We start from the raw sequence: 13,480 nt of genomic DNA, 5'->3' as shown, positions 1-13,480 counted from the left end.
CTTGGTACCTGGGTGACAAAATAATCTGTATGTCAACCCGCCGTGACATGAGTTTACCTATGTGGCAGACCTGCACATGTACACCTGAAGCTAAAATAAAAGTAAAAAAAAAAAAAAAGAATTTACTATCGACGAGGGACAACTGGGATAAGGTGTGGGGCTTATGAACAAATCAATAGCAGACATAGCGGTATGTAATTCTACATGTATGATTTAGTTTAGAGTTATCAGTTAAAGTCTAGCTCATTGAAGATTTTAAAGTGGTATTAATTTGAGAAACTAGTAGATTATTTTAGCAAAAGTTCAAGCTGTGCATTTTGGGCTAATGACTTGGTAAATGGATTTGGGTGTCCTGAGTAAATAAGTAACATAACAAAAACTGTGTTTTGCCAGGTTGGCCAGGGAGTGCCACCTAGAACTTCTTGGACAAAAGGGAGAACACAGTCAGGGAAACCATTTCCTAGACTTGGAATCATTCCTCTTAATGTCTACTGTAGTGACCAAGCATGAGTTGGTGAGGACTTGGACTAAGGTGATAGCAAAGGGAATGGCAAGAAAGTGAAATAATTGCCAGAACCTCGTAACTTTAAGTATATGGGTATCTATTATAATGATCCTTAACATTTGTTTTTTTTTTTTTTTTTTTTTTTTTTTTTTTTTTTTTTTTTTGAGGCAGAGTCTTGCTCTGTCGCCCAGACTGGAGTGCAGTGGCGCAATCTCGGCTCACTGCAAGCTCCGCCTCCCGGGTTCACGCCATTCTCCTGCCTCAGCCTCCCGAGTAGCTGGGACTACAGGCGCCCGCCACCTCGCCCGGCTAGTTTTTTGTATTTTTAGTAGAGACGGGGTTTCACCATGTTAGCCAGGATGGTCTCGATCTCCTGACCTCGTGATCCGCCCGTCTCGGCCTCCCAAAGTGCTGGGATTACAGGCTTGAGCCACCGCGCCCGGCCAACATTTGTTTAGTATTCACCTGAAAATTTGTGGATTTATTTCTATCTCATTTAATTTCAACCATTTTATAAAGCATGGGTACTAATATCATTACAAGTTTAGCAGTTTTTTTTTTTTTAAGATCACATAGTTACTAATTTTCAGAACCAGCACCCAAACCTTAGGTCTATCTGAACTCAAGCTATGTTGTAAAAGATACGGACATATCAAAGGCTAAAATAAAATGTAATGCTAATATTTCTAGCTAGGAGACATATGCCCATGTGAAGTGGGGTTTAACATTGATCATTGGAATAGGTATAACACAATTTTCTTATTTTTTCTAGTGCGACTTCATGATAGCATATCAGAAGAGGGCTTTCACTACTTGGTGTTTGATTTGTAAGTATATACTCTGTATTCATTATTTTTGCAATCTAATTGAGGACCGTTTTGAATTAATGATTTTTCTCATTGTACAGTCCAAATTACTGACTGCTACAATATTTTTTAATGTTCTTCAAGTAACAGTCAACTCTAATTCTTTTGAAAAGAGTATACTACTCAGCATTGTTTTATTTAAAATTTAAATTAACCTTAATTTGAATTAACCTTAACCTAAGTGAAATAATTATTTCTCTTTGTGTTGTCCATTGTGATGTTATGAGTGGTTCTCAGTTCTATCTTGTAGCACAAAAAATGTTTGATGTGAGCAAAATTTTCCATTTAATTTTTAAGAGTATGTATAATTTATTGTCTTAATGTAAAAAGAAGACTCAAGGAAGAAACTTGGATTACCAAAATTGATTTAAACTAATCAAGACTTTTAAAGTGAGGTGCCGTCAGCAAGAATGAAGGGAAAATAATGACTCTTGGCAGGGATATAGTAAAACAGGCCACACGTATGGTTGGTAGGAGTTTAATAAGGACATACTTTCTGGAAATCAATTTGGTGCTACTGTGCTCATCAAAGGGAATAAAAATGTTTGTATCATTTGACTTGGACTTTGGAACAAAGTCCATGGAAAGTATACCCTAAATTCAGTTAAAATTTTATACTGAAAGATGTTCATTGCATCATCCTTTGTAACGGGGGAGAAAAGAAAAGAAAGAAACTAACTTAAGGATCCAATTATAGGGAAATAGCTACATAATTATAGTATATTCATATAATGGACTACTGTCTAGCATTTTAATGTGATGCCACAGAGTTTTGGGAAAGATTTAAAAAATTATTTCACGTAATATGAGTTTGAAGCTAGGTTAATACTAGGTTTGGTTAATTCAATACTTCAGTGATATCATTGAGAAACCACGTTCATTCCATCTGTCTGTTTTTAGTAGTATGTGGGTTTGTCTTCATGTTTGAGTTCCCCTATGGTCTCAAGTTGACTGCCACATTTTCAGTTATCACAGTGACTTCTAGAGGCAGAAAAAGGGGAATCAAAATTCTATTGCGTAAGTTTTTATTCATGGAGAAATCTTTCTCAAGAGCCTCTCAGAAGATATCTGTTCAAGAATCCTTAATTAGAACTGCTTCTCAAGCCCACACTAAACCAGGTATTTGTTAAGGGAATGAAATTACAACTGGCATTGACAAATCATAATTTAGTCTGTAGATCTGGTGAGGGAACTGGCCTCCTCTGAATCATGTGATACCCAGTCCAGAACTAAATTGTGATTTTGTTATTAAGAAAGAATGGGAGTTTTATCTATTGGGTAGTGTCACACGTGTCCGTATGAAGAGACCACCAAACAGGCTTTATGTGAGCAATAACACTTTTTAGTCACCTAGGTGCAGGTGGACTGAATCCAAAAAAGGAGTCAGCAAAGGGACATGGGGTGGGGCAGTTTTATAGGATTTGGGTGGGTAGTGGAAAATTACAGTCAAAAGGGATTTTTCTCTTGTGGGCAGGGACAGAGGTTACAAGGTGCTCCCTGGGGAGCTTCTAATACTCATTGTCCAGGAGAAGGACTGTCACAGGGTCAATTGATCAGTTAGGGTGGGGCAGGAACAAATCACAATGGTGGAATATCATCAGTCAAGGAAGGACCTGGCTATTTTTACCTCTCCTGCAGTTCCTCAGTTGCTCCAGGCCATCTTGATGCATACCTGCAGGCTTGGGCTCAGAGGCCTGACAGGTAGGCAGCCAAGCATATCTGCCATATTTAGAGACTAAAGCTCTACTTTTGCACAATTCCTAGTGCACAGGCTCCTCTCCACAGTCCCAGTTCATCCATGGCTTGCTCATGTGGCCGTAGTTTCATCTGGCTCTATGTTGTTCTAGTAGTCCTTCCTCTTCAGTCCTTTCCCAGCTCTTGTTTTTACTTTTTCCATTGTTTTTTCTTCCTTTCCAATGTTTGAGCCCCTTCTTTTCTTGAGCTTTCTTTAGCCATTCTTTTAGGATAGGTATGCTAGCAACAAATTGTTAGTATTCCTTTTTCGAGCTTGTCTTGATTTCCCCTGTATTCCTGAATGATATTTTTGCCAGATATAAAATTCCAGGTGGAGAGTTCTTTCAATGTTGTGCCACTTCGTTCTGGATTCCTTGGTTTTTGATGAGACATCTTTGTCATTCTAATTGTTTTTCCCCTAAAGATAAGGTATTATTTCTCTCTGACTGCTTTAAAGTTTTTTGGTTTTTGTTTCTTTTTTGTTGTTGTCTTTGATTTTTAGGTTTGTCTATGATGTATCTTGCTTGGCTTGGATTTCTTGGAGTTTACTTATTTGGGGTTCACTTAGCCTCCTAAATGTTTACGTTTTGGTTTGGCAAATTTAGGAAACTTTTGGACATTGTTTCTTTGAATACCTTTTTAGCCCCACCTTCTTTCTCCCTTCCTTTTGGAACTCTGATGACTGAATGTTGGATCTTTTGTTAGTGTCTAAGAGGTCCCTGAGGCTTTTTGTTGTAGTTTTCCCCTAGTCTATTGTCTTCCTGTTGTTTAGTTTGGATAATTTATTATTGTTCTGTCGTCAAGTCTGATTGTCTAATTCTTTCCTTTGGTTTTTGTTGTTGTTGTTGTTGTTGTTTTCTTTTCTGAGACAGAGTCTCACTGTGTCGCCCAGGCTGGAGTGCAGTGGCTCGCCTCCGCACATTGCAAGCTCCGCCTCCCAGGTCCAAGCGATTCTCCTGCCTCAGCCTTCTGAGTAGCTGGGGTTACAGGCGCCCGCCACCACGCCCGGCTAATTTTTTTGTATTTTTAGTAGAGACGGGGTTTCACCATGTTGGTCAGGCTGGCTCCCAAAGTGCTGCCTCCCAAAGTGCCAGGATTACAGGCATGAGCCACTGTGCCCGTACCATCCACTGAGTTTTTTATGTCAGTTATATTTTTCATTTCTGCAGTTTTCTTCTTTATAGTCTCTATTTCTTTGCCAAGATTCCCTTTTGTTTGCTTGTTTCAAGTGTGTTCATAAGTGCTCTCTGAAGCATTTTTTTTATTATGGCTGATTAAAAATCCATATCAGATAATTCTGACAGCATTGTTATCTTGGTGTTGCTGCCTGTTGATTATCTTCTCATTCAAATCGAGATTTTACTGGTTCTTGATACGATGAGTGATTTTTGGATTATATCCTGACCTGTTGTTATTTCTCAATAGATTTAATTTGTCAGATCTCCTTTGCTTTGCAGATCAAGGTATGGTATTGTAAACTGAGATATGTCCTTCATGCTGTGATGGATGATGGAATAAAAAACACTTGTTAGTTCTCATTACTTAAGTAATAATATTCTGAAGTGAGTTTGATCACAACTCGGTCAGGCAGGAAACACTTTTTCCTATCCTTTTAGGTTCAGTTCCTGGGGCATGAGAATTAAACTAACAAGAGAGAGATTAACAAGAGACAAGGCATATAATTTTTATTAATATTTATCTGCATGGGAGTTCACAGAAAAGAAGTGAAACCCAAGCAGTTAGGCTCAGGCTTTTATACCCCTTTAACAAAGGAAAGAGAATTTGGGCTTCAAGGGATAATGGAGAATTGACTTATGGAAAAGTGACTAGTAAATATATGAAGGAACTAGTGGAAGATAAGGGCTATTTTAGTAAGATCTGTTTCGGCAAACTCATCTGCTGTCGACTCCCTGTCTTCTATGGTGAGTCAATCTTTCTCACTGGTGTTGGGGAAAGACAGCATCTTCCTTAAAGGGAAATTTATACCCTGCTTTTAGGCAGAAGGGCAGATAATTCTCTCTATATCTGTTGATTCTCACTTAGCTTTAGCTCAAAATAATCCTTATGCCAAAGTGGCATATTTGGGGGTGATATATTTTGATCTCCTTCTGCTGCAAGAAGCACTTCAGTGTTAGGTCAAAACCTTCTATGCCAGTTTTCCACAGTCATCAAGTTATTTATATCTACATTTTAAAATTTATAGCTTCTGTATTCCTTATTAAATTAAGGGCATGATGAGAATCACATAGTTTATTTTTTCTTGTATCATTTTTTAGAAATTCGGCACAATAATTGGTGAAGAACATAAAGAAAGCAGTTCACATGAAAACACAGTAAGATTTTTAACTAAAGTGGATTACGTCTTTTAGCAATGATATTTGTTTGGGTTACTAATGTCTCTGAAACCAAAGTGAAGAAGGTGAAAGTTTACATACAAACCATAGGAACTTGAAATATGCTGCAATAGGCAACTGAACTTCTGCTTCTAGAATGAAGGGCTCAAATTCTTGCAATTGTTCTTTAGTATTTAAAATTTAAGAGGAGCATTATCAGCAGTTATCCTGAAAATGATCCACCAGTAAATGAGATTAATAAACTAGTTAAACACAATCCAATGAAGCATCCGGCGTTAGAAAAATTGAAAAATAATGGTTAAAACTATACATTTTCAATGACTGAAAAGAAAGCATAACAGATATAAGTATCTAATTTTTCAAAATTATATGATCATTGCAGCAATAATCTATGAAAAGGAAAAGTAAGCAGCTTTAGAAAAATGCACATTTTAAATATAGTTCAGAAATATACATTGGTATCTTAAAGATATCAATGAAATACTCTTCAGGAAAATTAGAGCCACTTACTCAATGAGTTCCGAGATAAAATAACTACTTGAATTCCCAAAGAAGGAATATTCCTTGTGTTCCTCCTTTTGATGGTAGTTTTGGCAGTGTGGTACTTGTACATGTTATCTGTGGAATGTTAGCTATTCAGAATCTAATGGAAGTTCTATTTTTATAGGTGCATTGAGTCTTCTTCTAATGAAATGATTTTTGCTTTCTAAAAATCAAAACAAAGGAGAACATGAGTTCTATGGAAAAATTTTCTTCTTTTTTTTTTTTCTTTTTAAATTTTATTTTATTATAGAGATGAGGTCTTGCTATGTTGCCCAGGCTGGTCTCAAACTTCTGGTCTCAAGCTATCCTCCCTCCTCAGCCTCCCCAAGTGCTCAGACACAAGTCTGAGCTACCATGCCCAGCCTCTTCTTGCTATTTTCAATTTATATATTTTTATTTAGATATCTAGCCATTTTTAACTATAAGGCATTAGTAGTCTCTTTTGCAGATAGACTCAGGAATGAGTTCAGGAAAGCCTTTTATGAAAGCAATTTCATCTTCACAGCAAATAATGAACTGCCTTGATTTTTTTCAAATAATCCTTTCCAGAATTTGTGCGTAGCATGGTTTCTAGGAACACCTCAGCAGCTCTGGACAAGGAGGGCTAAGTTCATAGAGATGTGAATTTATCTAAGATAAGATGAGAAAGATAAGAGAAATGGAGCTAGATTGTAGTCCCCAAGGGAGAGGCCTTCAGGCAGAGACTTCGGCCTTCGGGCCTTAAGCAGATAAGGTAGATCACAGATCAAGTTCATTTCTAGGGCTGATGGTAAATAAGGCTTTAACATGGGCAGTCACTTGAGCATATGTATTGGCATTGAAAAATTGTTTTCTCTCTACCCGTTCTAGGTTCATTGGCTGGGACCCCCAAATTAGACTGACAGGAGACAAATTAAGAAAAAGAAAAACCCAGAAGTTTATTAACCTGTGTATTATATGTTCACATGGAAGCACTCAGAGATGAGTAACTCAAAGGGGTGGTTAGAACTTCGGCTTATATATCATCTTAAAGGAACCATAAATTCTTAGATAAGAGACAAAACAAAGGAAAAGGACTTTGAGTCTATAGGAACAGCAAATTGTGTGAAGGTAAATAGATGAGGATCATTAATGACAGATAATGGCTAGTTGTAGTAAAATTTCTTATGCGGATTCCTCTGGTGCAGTCTCCAGGCTCAGGCTCTAGGTTGTCACTAACTTCTACTCTCCCTGGAGACAGGGCAGGAAAGAAAACTCTATAAATGTATGTCCTGCTTTTAGGTAAATAGAGGGAAAGCAAAGAGCTTTATCTGTATCTGCTTCTTCGCAATTGCCTTCATCAAAAAATAATTTTTACAAGTGGCATACTTTGGAGTGACATATTTTGTTACCCTTCATTAATATATTTCAGGAACTGTATGTCAGAGAAAGTCAGTATTATGTGTTTGTTGAGTGAATACTTGTTCAAGAGACCAAAAAAAAAAAAAATTCAATAATTACAGTATAGTACAACGTTTGCCATGATATTGTTCTGTGTAGACAGCTTCAAACAAAGATGGACTTAGTTTAGAGATAGCTTAACTCAATTAGAAGTCACTGAAGTAAGGTGTTGGGAGGAATAAAAAAAAGAACTAAAATAGTGTAATCCCTTTGAAAATACTTTATAGAACATAGCTGAGTCTACGAATTTTGTTTCAAGATCATAATTTGTATTTAAGAAGCAGGCTAGGCACAGTGGCCCACACCTGTAATCACAAGTGCTTTGGGAGGCTGAGGCAGGAGATCGCTTGAGCTCAGGAGTTTAAGACCAGCCTGGGCAACACAGCAAGACTCTTGGTCTACAAAAAAATTTTAAAAATCAGTCTGTGGTGAGAGCAGATGCATGAAGTCCTAGCTACTAGGGTGGCTGAGGCAGAAAATCACTTGAGCCCAGAAGTTCGAGGCTGTAGCGAGCTGTGATCGTGCCACTGCACTCTAGGTGACAGAGCAAGAACCTGACTTTAAAAATGAAAAAAAAAAAAAGAAGAAACAGTTAATCTACATAAAATACATGATATTTTAAATAGCACACCCTGATGCTATAAATATACTTATTTCTTGTTTGTTTTTGGAAAATGGAATTTTGTTTGAATCAAAACATCTGGGCTATTTTAAAATGAAATTTAATGTTCATTACAGTGAAAACCAATGAATCTAGAATCTTAGTACTTCTCATGTGGTAAAAATACTGGTTTCCCAGTAGTTATACTAAACAATTTTAGTGTTTTTTTTCCTCATGAAAAGATACATCCAAAAAGTGTTTCTTTTATTGAAAAAATAATAAAACAATTAATGATTTTATTATATTTTTTAAGGAAGAACACTTTAAATGCTTATGACATTCTATCCTTTTAATAGAAAGGGATGCTTTGTCATATACTTTTGATTCTATTCGGAGTGGAAGGCAAAATACACGATTAACTTCTCTCTATTATGGTGCTCCACAGTGGCAAACTAAATCCTTCTACTCACGCATCATGTTTCCTTTATGTTGTTGAAAACTTTACGTTTTTGTGGGATAAGATATAAACTTGTCTGCTGAAGACTGTTTAGTTACAACCTACAGAAGGAGGTAGGTTCTTTGTGATAAATACTATTTGATATCAGAATTTTTGTCAGGGATAATTGTCATAAATTCAAGAGGGCCTATTTCTATTTTATTTGTTCATTTTAGTAATTTTTATTCTTTGATGAGAATAAGGATTTCTTCTTAATATGTCTGTACCATCACTTTAATTCTGTGGCTTATGCTTGTAACCCCAACACTTCAGGAGGCCAGGGCAGGAGGCCTGGACTTAAAGATCAGCCTGGGTAACATAGTGAGTTCTCATGTCTACAAAAACATTTTTACAAAGTAGCTGGTGTGGTGGCATGCACCTGTAGTCCCAGCTACTTGAGAGGTTGAGGTAAGAGAATCACTTGAGCCCGGTTCATCAAGGCTACAGTGAGACAAGATTATGCCACTGCATCCTAGTTGACAGAGCAAGACCCTGTCTCCATTTAAAATAATAACGGTAATTATTATTATTATTGCCCTTTTTAATATAAATCTGGATTTTTTGGTGTTATATCACCTCCCACATTTATTATAATTCATCTTCATGAAGTTAGAGAAAATATTGTGGAATATAGGACTTTTTGACTTTGACAATTCTTTTTAAACTTTTAATAAGCTTTATATTTTAGACCAATTTTAAGTTTACAGCAAAAATGAGTGGAAATACAGAAAGTTCCCATATACCCTTATCTCTACAAGTGCACAACCTCCTTTACTATCAACATCCCCGCACAACAGTAGTACATTAATTATAGTAGTACATTGTACTACTGTATAAACCTACTTTGGTAAATGATTATCACCTAGAGTCCATAATTTAAGCTAGGGTTCACTCTTGGTGTTTTACATTGTATGGGTTTTTTAAAATGTATAGTGTTCTGTAACCACAATTGTAGGATCATGCAGAATAGTTGCATTACCCTAAAAATCTTCTGTCCTCTGCCTGTTCTGTCCTCCTTACCTCCTGACTTCTGGCAACCACTAAACTTTTACAGTCTCCATAGCTTTACCTTTTCCAGAATGTCATATAGTTGGAATCACACAGTATATAAACTTTTAGATTGATTTCTTTCACTTAGTAATAAAGTCAGCCCTGGAACAACATGGGTTTGAACTGCACAGGTCCACTTATACATGGATTTTCTTCCATCTTTGCCACTCCTGAGATAGCAAGACCAACTTCTCCTCTTCCTCCTCCTCCTCTTCAGTTTTCTCAATGTGAAGATGATGAAGATGAAGACCTTTATGATGATCCACTTTCACTTAATGAGTGTCAATTTATTATCTCTTCCTTATGATTTTCTTAGTAACATTTTCTTTTCTTCAACTTACTTTATTTTAAGAATACAGTATATAATATGTGTAACATACAAAATATGTGTTTATCAACTCTGTTATCCTTCAGGCTTCCAGTCAACAGTAGGCTATTAGTAGTTAAATTTGTGGGGAATCAAAAGTTATGCAAGGGTTTTCAACTGTTGGGGAGTTGGTACTCCAACCCTCATGTTGTTCAAGAATCAACTGTACACATTTATGTTTCTTCTATTTATTTTTATGTCCTTATAGCTTATTTCCTTTTATCGTGGAATAATATTTCATTGTCTGGACATACCAGAGTTTATTGACTCACCCAGTGAAGGACATCTTGGCTGCTTTCAAATTTTGGCAATTATGAATAAAGCTGCTATAAACATCCATGTGTGGGTTTTTGCATGGACATAAGTTTTCAAATCCTTTGGGTAAATACCTAAATGTGCTGCTGATGAATCATGTTGTAAGTGTATATTTAGTTTTCTAAAACACTGCCAGTATTCTTAAGTGGCTATACCATTTTGCATTCACACCGTCAATGAATGAGAGTTCCTGTTGCTCCATACTGTCTCCACAGCTTTACCTTTGTAAGAATTCTCACCAGCATTTGCTGTTATCAGTGCTCTTGATATTGGCCATTTTAATAGGTGTGTAGTGATATTCCATTGTTATAATTTGAAATTTCCTAATGACATACAATGATTAACAACTTCTCATATGCTCACTTACCATCTGCGTATCGTATCTTCTATGGTGAGGTATCTCTTCAGGTTTTTATCCATTTTTTATTTGATAGTTCATTTTTGTGTTAAGCTTTGAGAATTATTTGTATATTCCCAGCACTTCAAGAGGCTGAAGCGGGCAGATCACTTGAGTCAAGAGTTTTGAGACCAGCCTGGCCAACATGGTGAAACCCCATCTCTACTAAAAATATAAAAATTACCCAGTCATGGTGGTGCATGCTTGTAATCCCACCTACTCGAGAGGCTTGAACCTAGGAGGCAGAGGTTGCAGTGAGCCAAGATCACACCACTATACTCCAGCCTGGGTGACAGAGTGGCACTCCATCTCAAAACAAACAAACAAACAAGAGTTATTTGTATATTTTGATTAACAAAAGCTTTATCAGATATGTGTTTTGGAAATATTTTCTTTAAGACTGTGGCTTATTCTCTCAACAGTGTCATTTGCAGAGTGGAAATTTTTAAGTTTAATGAAGTTTAGCTTATCAATTTGTTTCTTTCATGGATTATGTGTTTTGTCTTATATCTAAAAAGTCATCAGCATACCCAAGATCATCTAAATATTCTCCTGTGTTTTCTGGGAAGTTTTAGAGTTTTGTGTTTTACATAAAACATAGGTCTGTGATCTATTTTGAGTTAGTTTTGGGGAAGAGTGTAAGGTGTGTGTCTGGATTCATTTTTTTTAATGTGAATATTCAGTTGTTTCAGCACCATTTTTTAAAGAATGATGTTTTTTTTTTCCCCCCAGTGGATTGCCTTTGCTCTTTTATCAAAGATCAGTTGATTATACTTGTGTGAGTGTATTTCTATACTCAAAGATCTGTTCTGTACCATTGATCTCTTTGTCTGTTCTTTTGCCAATAGCACAGTTTCTTGATTGCTGTAGCTTTATGGTAAGTCTCGATGTTGAGTAGTGTCAGTCTTCTATCTTTGTTCTTTTCCTTCTCTTGGCCATTCTGGGTCTTTTTTCTTTTCATATGAACTTTAAAATTGGTTAGTATTTATCGAAAAATAACTTGCTGAGATTTTGATTGGGATTTCATTGAATCTGTAGATCAGTTGTGTGTGTTCTGGATGCCCCCACTGACTGGCCATTCCCCCATTCTTTCCCCTTCCTCAGGCCTTCCTATTCCCTGAGACACAAAGATATTGAAATTAAACCAATAAATAACTTTTCACTGGCCTCTAAGTGCTCAAGTGAAAGGAAGGGTCACACATCTCTCATTTTAAATCAAAACCTAGAAGGAATTAAGGTTTGTGAGGAAGGGATATCAACAGCAGAAATATGCTGAAAGCTAGACCTGTGTACCAGTTAGCTGAGTTGTGAATGCAAAGGAAAAGTTCTTGAAGGAAATTGCGAATGCTGTTCCATTTAGCAAACAAATGATAAGACAGAAAAACAGCCTTATTGTTAATATGGAGAAAGCTTTATTGGTCCAGATAGATGATCAAACCAGTTATAACATTTCCTTAAGCCAAAGCCTAATCCAGAACAAGACCCTAGCTTTCTTCAATTCTTCGAAGGTTGAGAGAGGTGAGGAAGCTGCAGAAGAATAGAAGAAAGCTAGCAGAGGTTGTTACATGAGGTTTAAGGAAAGAAGCCATCTCCATAACAAAAAAGTGCAATGTGAAGCAGCAAGTGCTGATGGTGAAGCCGCAGTAACTTATCTAGAAGATCTAGCTAAGAAAAGTGATGAAGGTTTGTGCACTAAACAACAGATTTTCAATGTAGATGAAACAGTCTTCTATTAGAAGAAGATGCCATCTAGAACTTTCATAGCTTGAGACCAGAAGTTTTAAAGGACAGCTTTAAAGAACAGGTTAACTTTCTCATGAGGGATTAATGCATATGATGACTTTAAGAAGACGTGAATGCTCATTTACCTTCCAAAAATTCTAGGACCCTTAAGGTAGATGCTAAATCTACTCTGCCTGTACTCAATAAATGTAACAACAAAGTCTAGATGACAGCACATCTGTTTACATCATGGTTTACTGAATATTTTAAGCCTAGCATTGAGATCTACTGCCTGCGGGGGAGAAAAATGATTTCTTTCCAATATTACTGCACATCGACAATTGACCTAGTTGCTCAAGAGCTCTGACAGAGATGTACAAAGATATAATTGTTGTTTTCATGCCTACTAACACAACATCCATTCTGCAGCCTCTGGGTCAATGAGTCATATTGTCTTTCAAGTATTATTATTTAATTAATACATTTTGTAAGGCGATAGCTGCCTTAGATAGTCATTCCTCTGAATGATCTGAGCAAAGTAAATTGACAACCTTCTGGAAATGATTTACCATTCTAGAAGCCATTTAAGAACATTACTTATTCATGAGAGGAGGTAAAAAAATAACAACATTAGCAGGAGTTTGGAAGAAATTGATTCCATCTCTCATGGATGATTTTGAGATATCTGAGACTTCCAGTGGAGGATATAACTGCAGATGTGAAAATAGCATGAAGACTAGAACTGGAAGCAGAACCTGCAGATGTGACTGCATTGATGTAATCGCAGCATAAAACTTCCATGGATGAAGAGTTGCTTCTTATGAATAAGCAAATAAAGTGATATCTTGAGATGGAATCTACTCCTAGTGAAAATATTCTGAACGTTGTTGAATGACAACAAAGGACTTAGAATATTACATAAAGTTAACTGATAACACAGCAGCAGGGTTTGAGAGGATTGACTCCAGTTTTGAAAGAAGTTCTACTATGGGAAAAATGCTATCAAACAGCATCACATGGTACAGAGAAACTTCCTGAAAAAAAGTCAATCAGTATGCAGCAAACTTAATTGTTGCCATATTTTAAGAACCTACAACCGACATGCTAGCCT

At 36.5% G+C, this 13,480-nt stretch overlaps 1 protein-coding gene across 33 annotated transcripts in view; it reads left to right on the top strand.

The window, feature by feature from the left end:
- Nucleotides 1–13,480, top strand: part of CAMK2D (calcium/calmodulin dependent protein kinase II delta) — a 322,125-nt gene that overhangs the window by 160,868 nt on the left and 147,777 nt on the right. For all 33 annotated transcript variants that reach the window (XM_033215084.1, XM_033215075.1, XM_033215078.1 and 30 more), the window contains exon 4: nt 1,278–1,332. In XM_033215084.1, coding sequence (XP_033070975.1) covers nt 1,278–1,332 — 55 coding nt within the window. The remainder of the gene's footprint in view (nt 1–1,277; nt 1,333–13,480) is intronic.

This window comes from Trachypithecus francoisi, unplaced genomic scaffold (genome assembly GCF_009764315.1).
Source record: "Trachypithecus francoisi isolate TF-2019V2 unplaced genomic scaffold, Tfra_2.0 Lachesis_group1, whole genome shotgun sequence".
NCBI lineage: Eukaryota > Metazoa > Chordata > Mammalia > Primates > Cercopithecidae > Trachypithecus > Trachypithecus francoisi.
The sequence above is the reverse complement of the archived record's forward strand: the minus strand, read 5'-3'. Positions and strand labels throughout refer to the sequence as shown.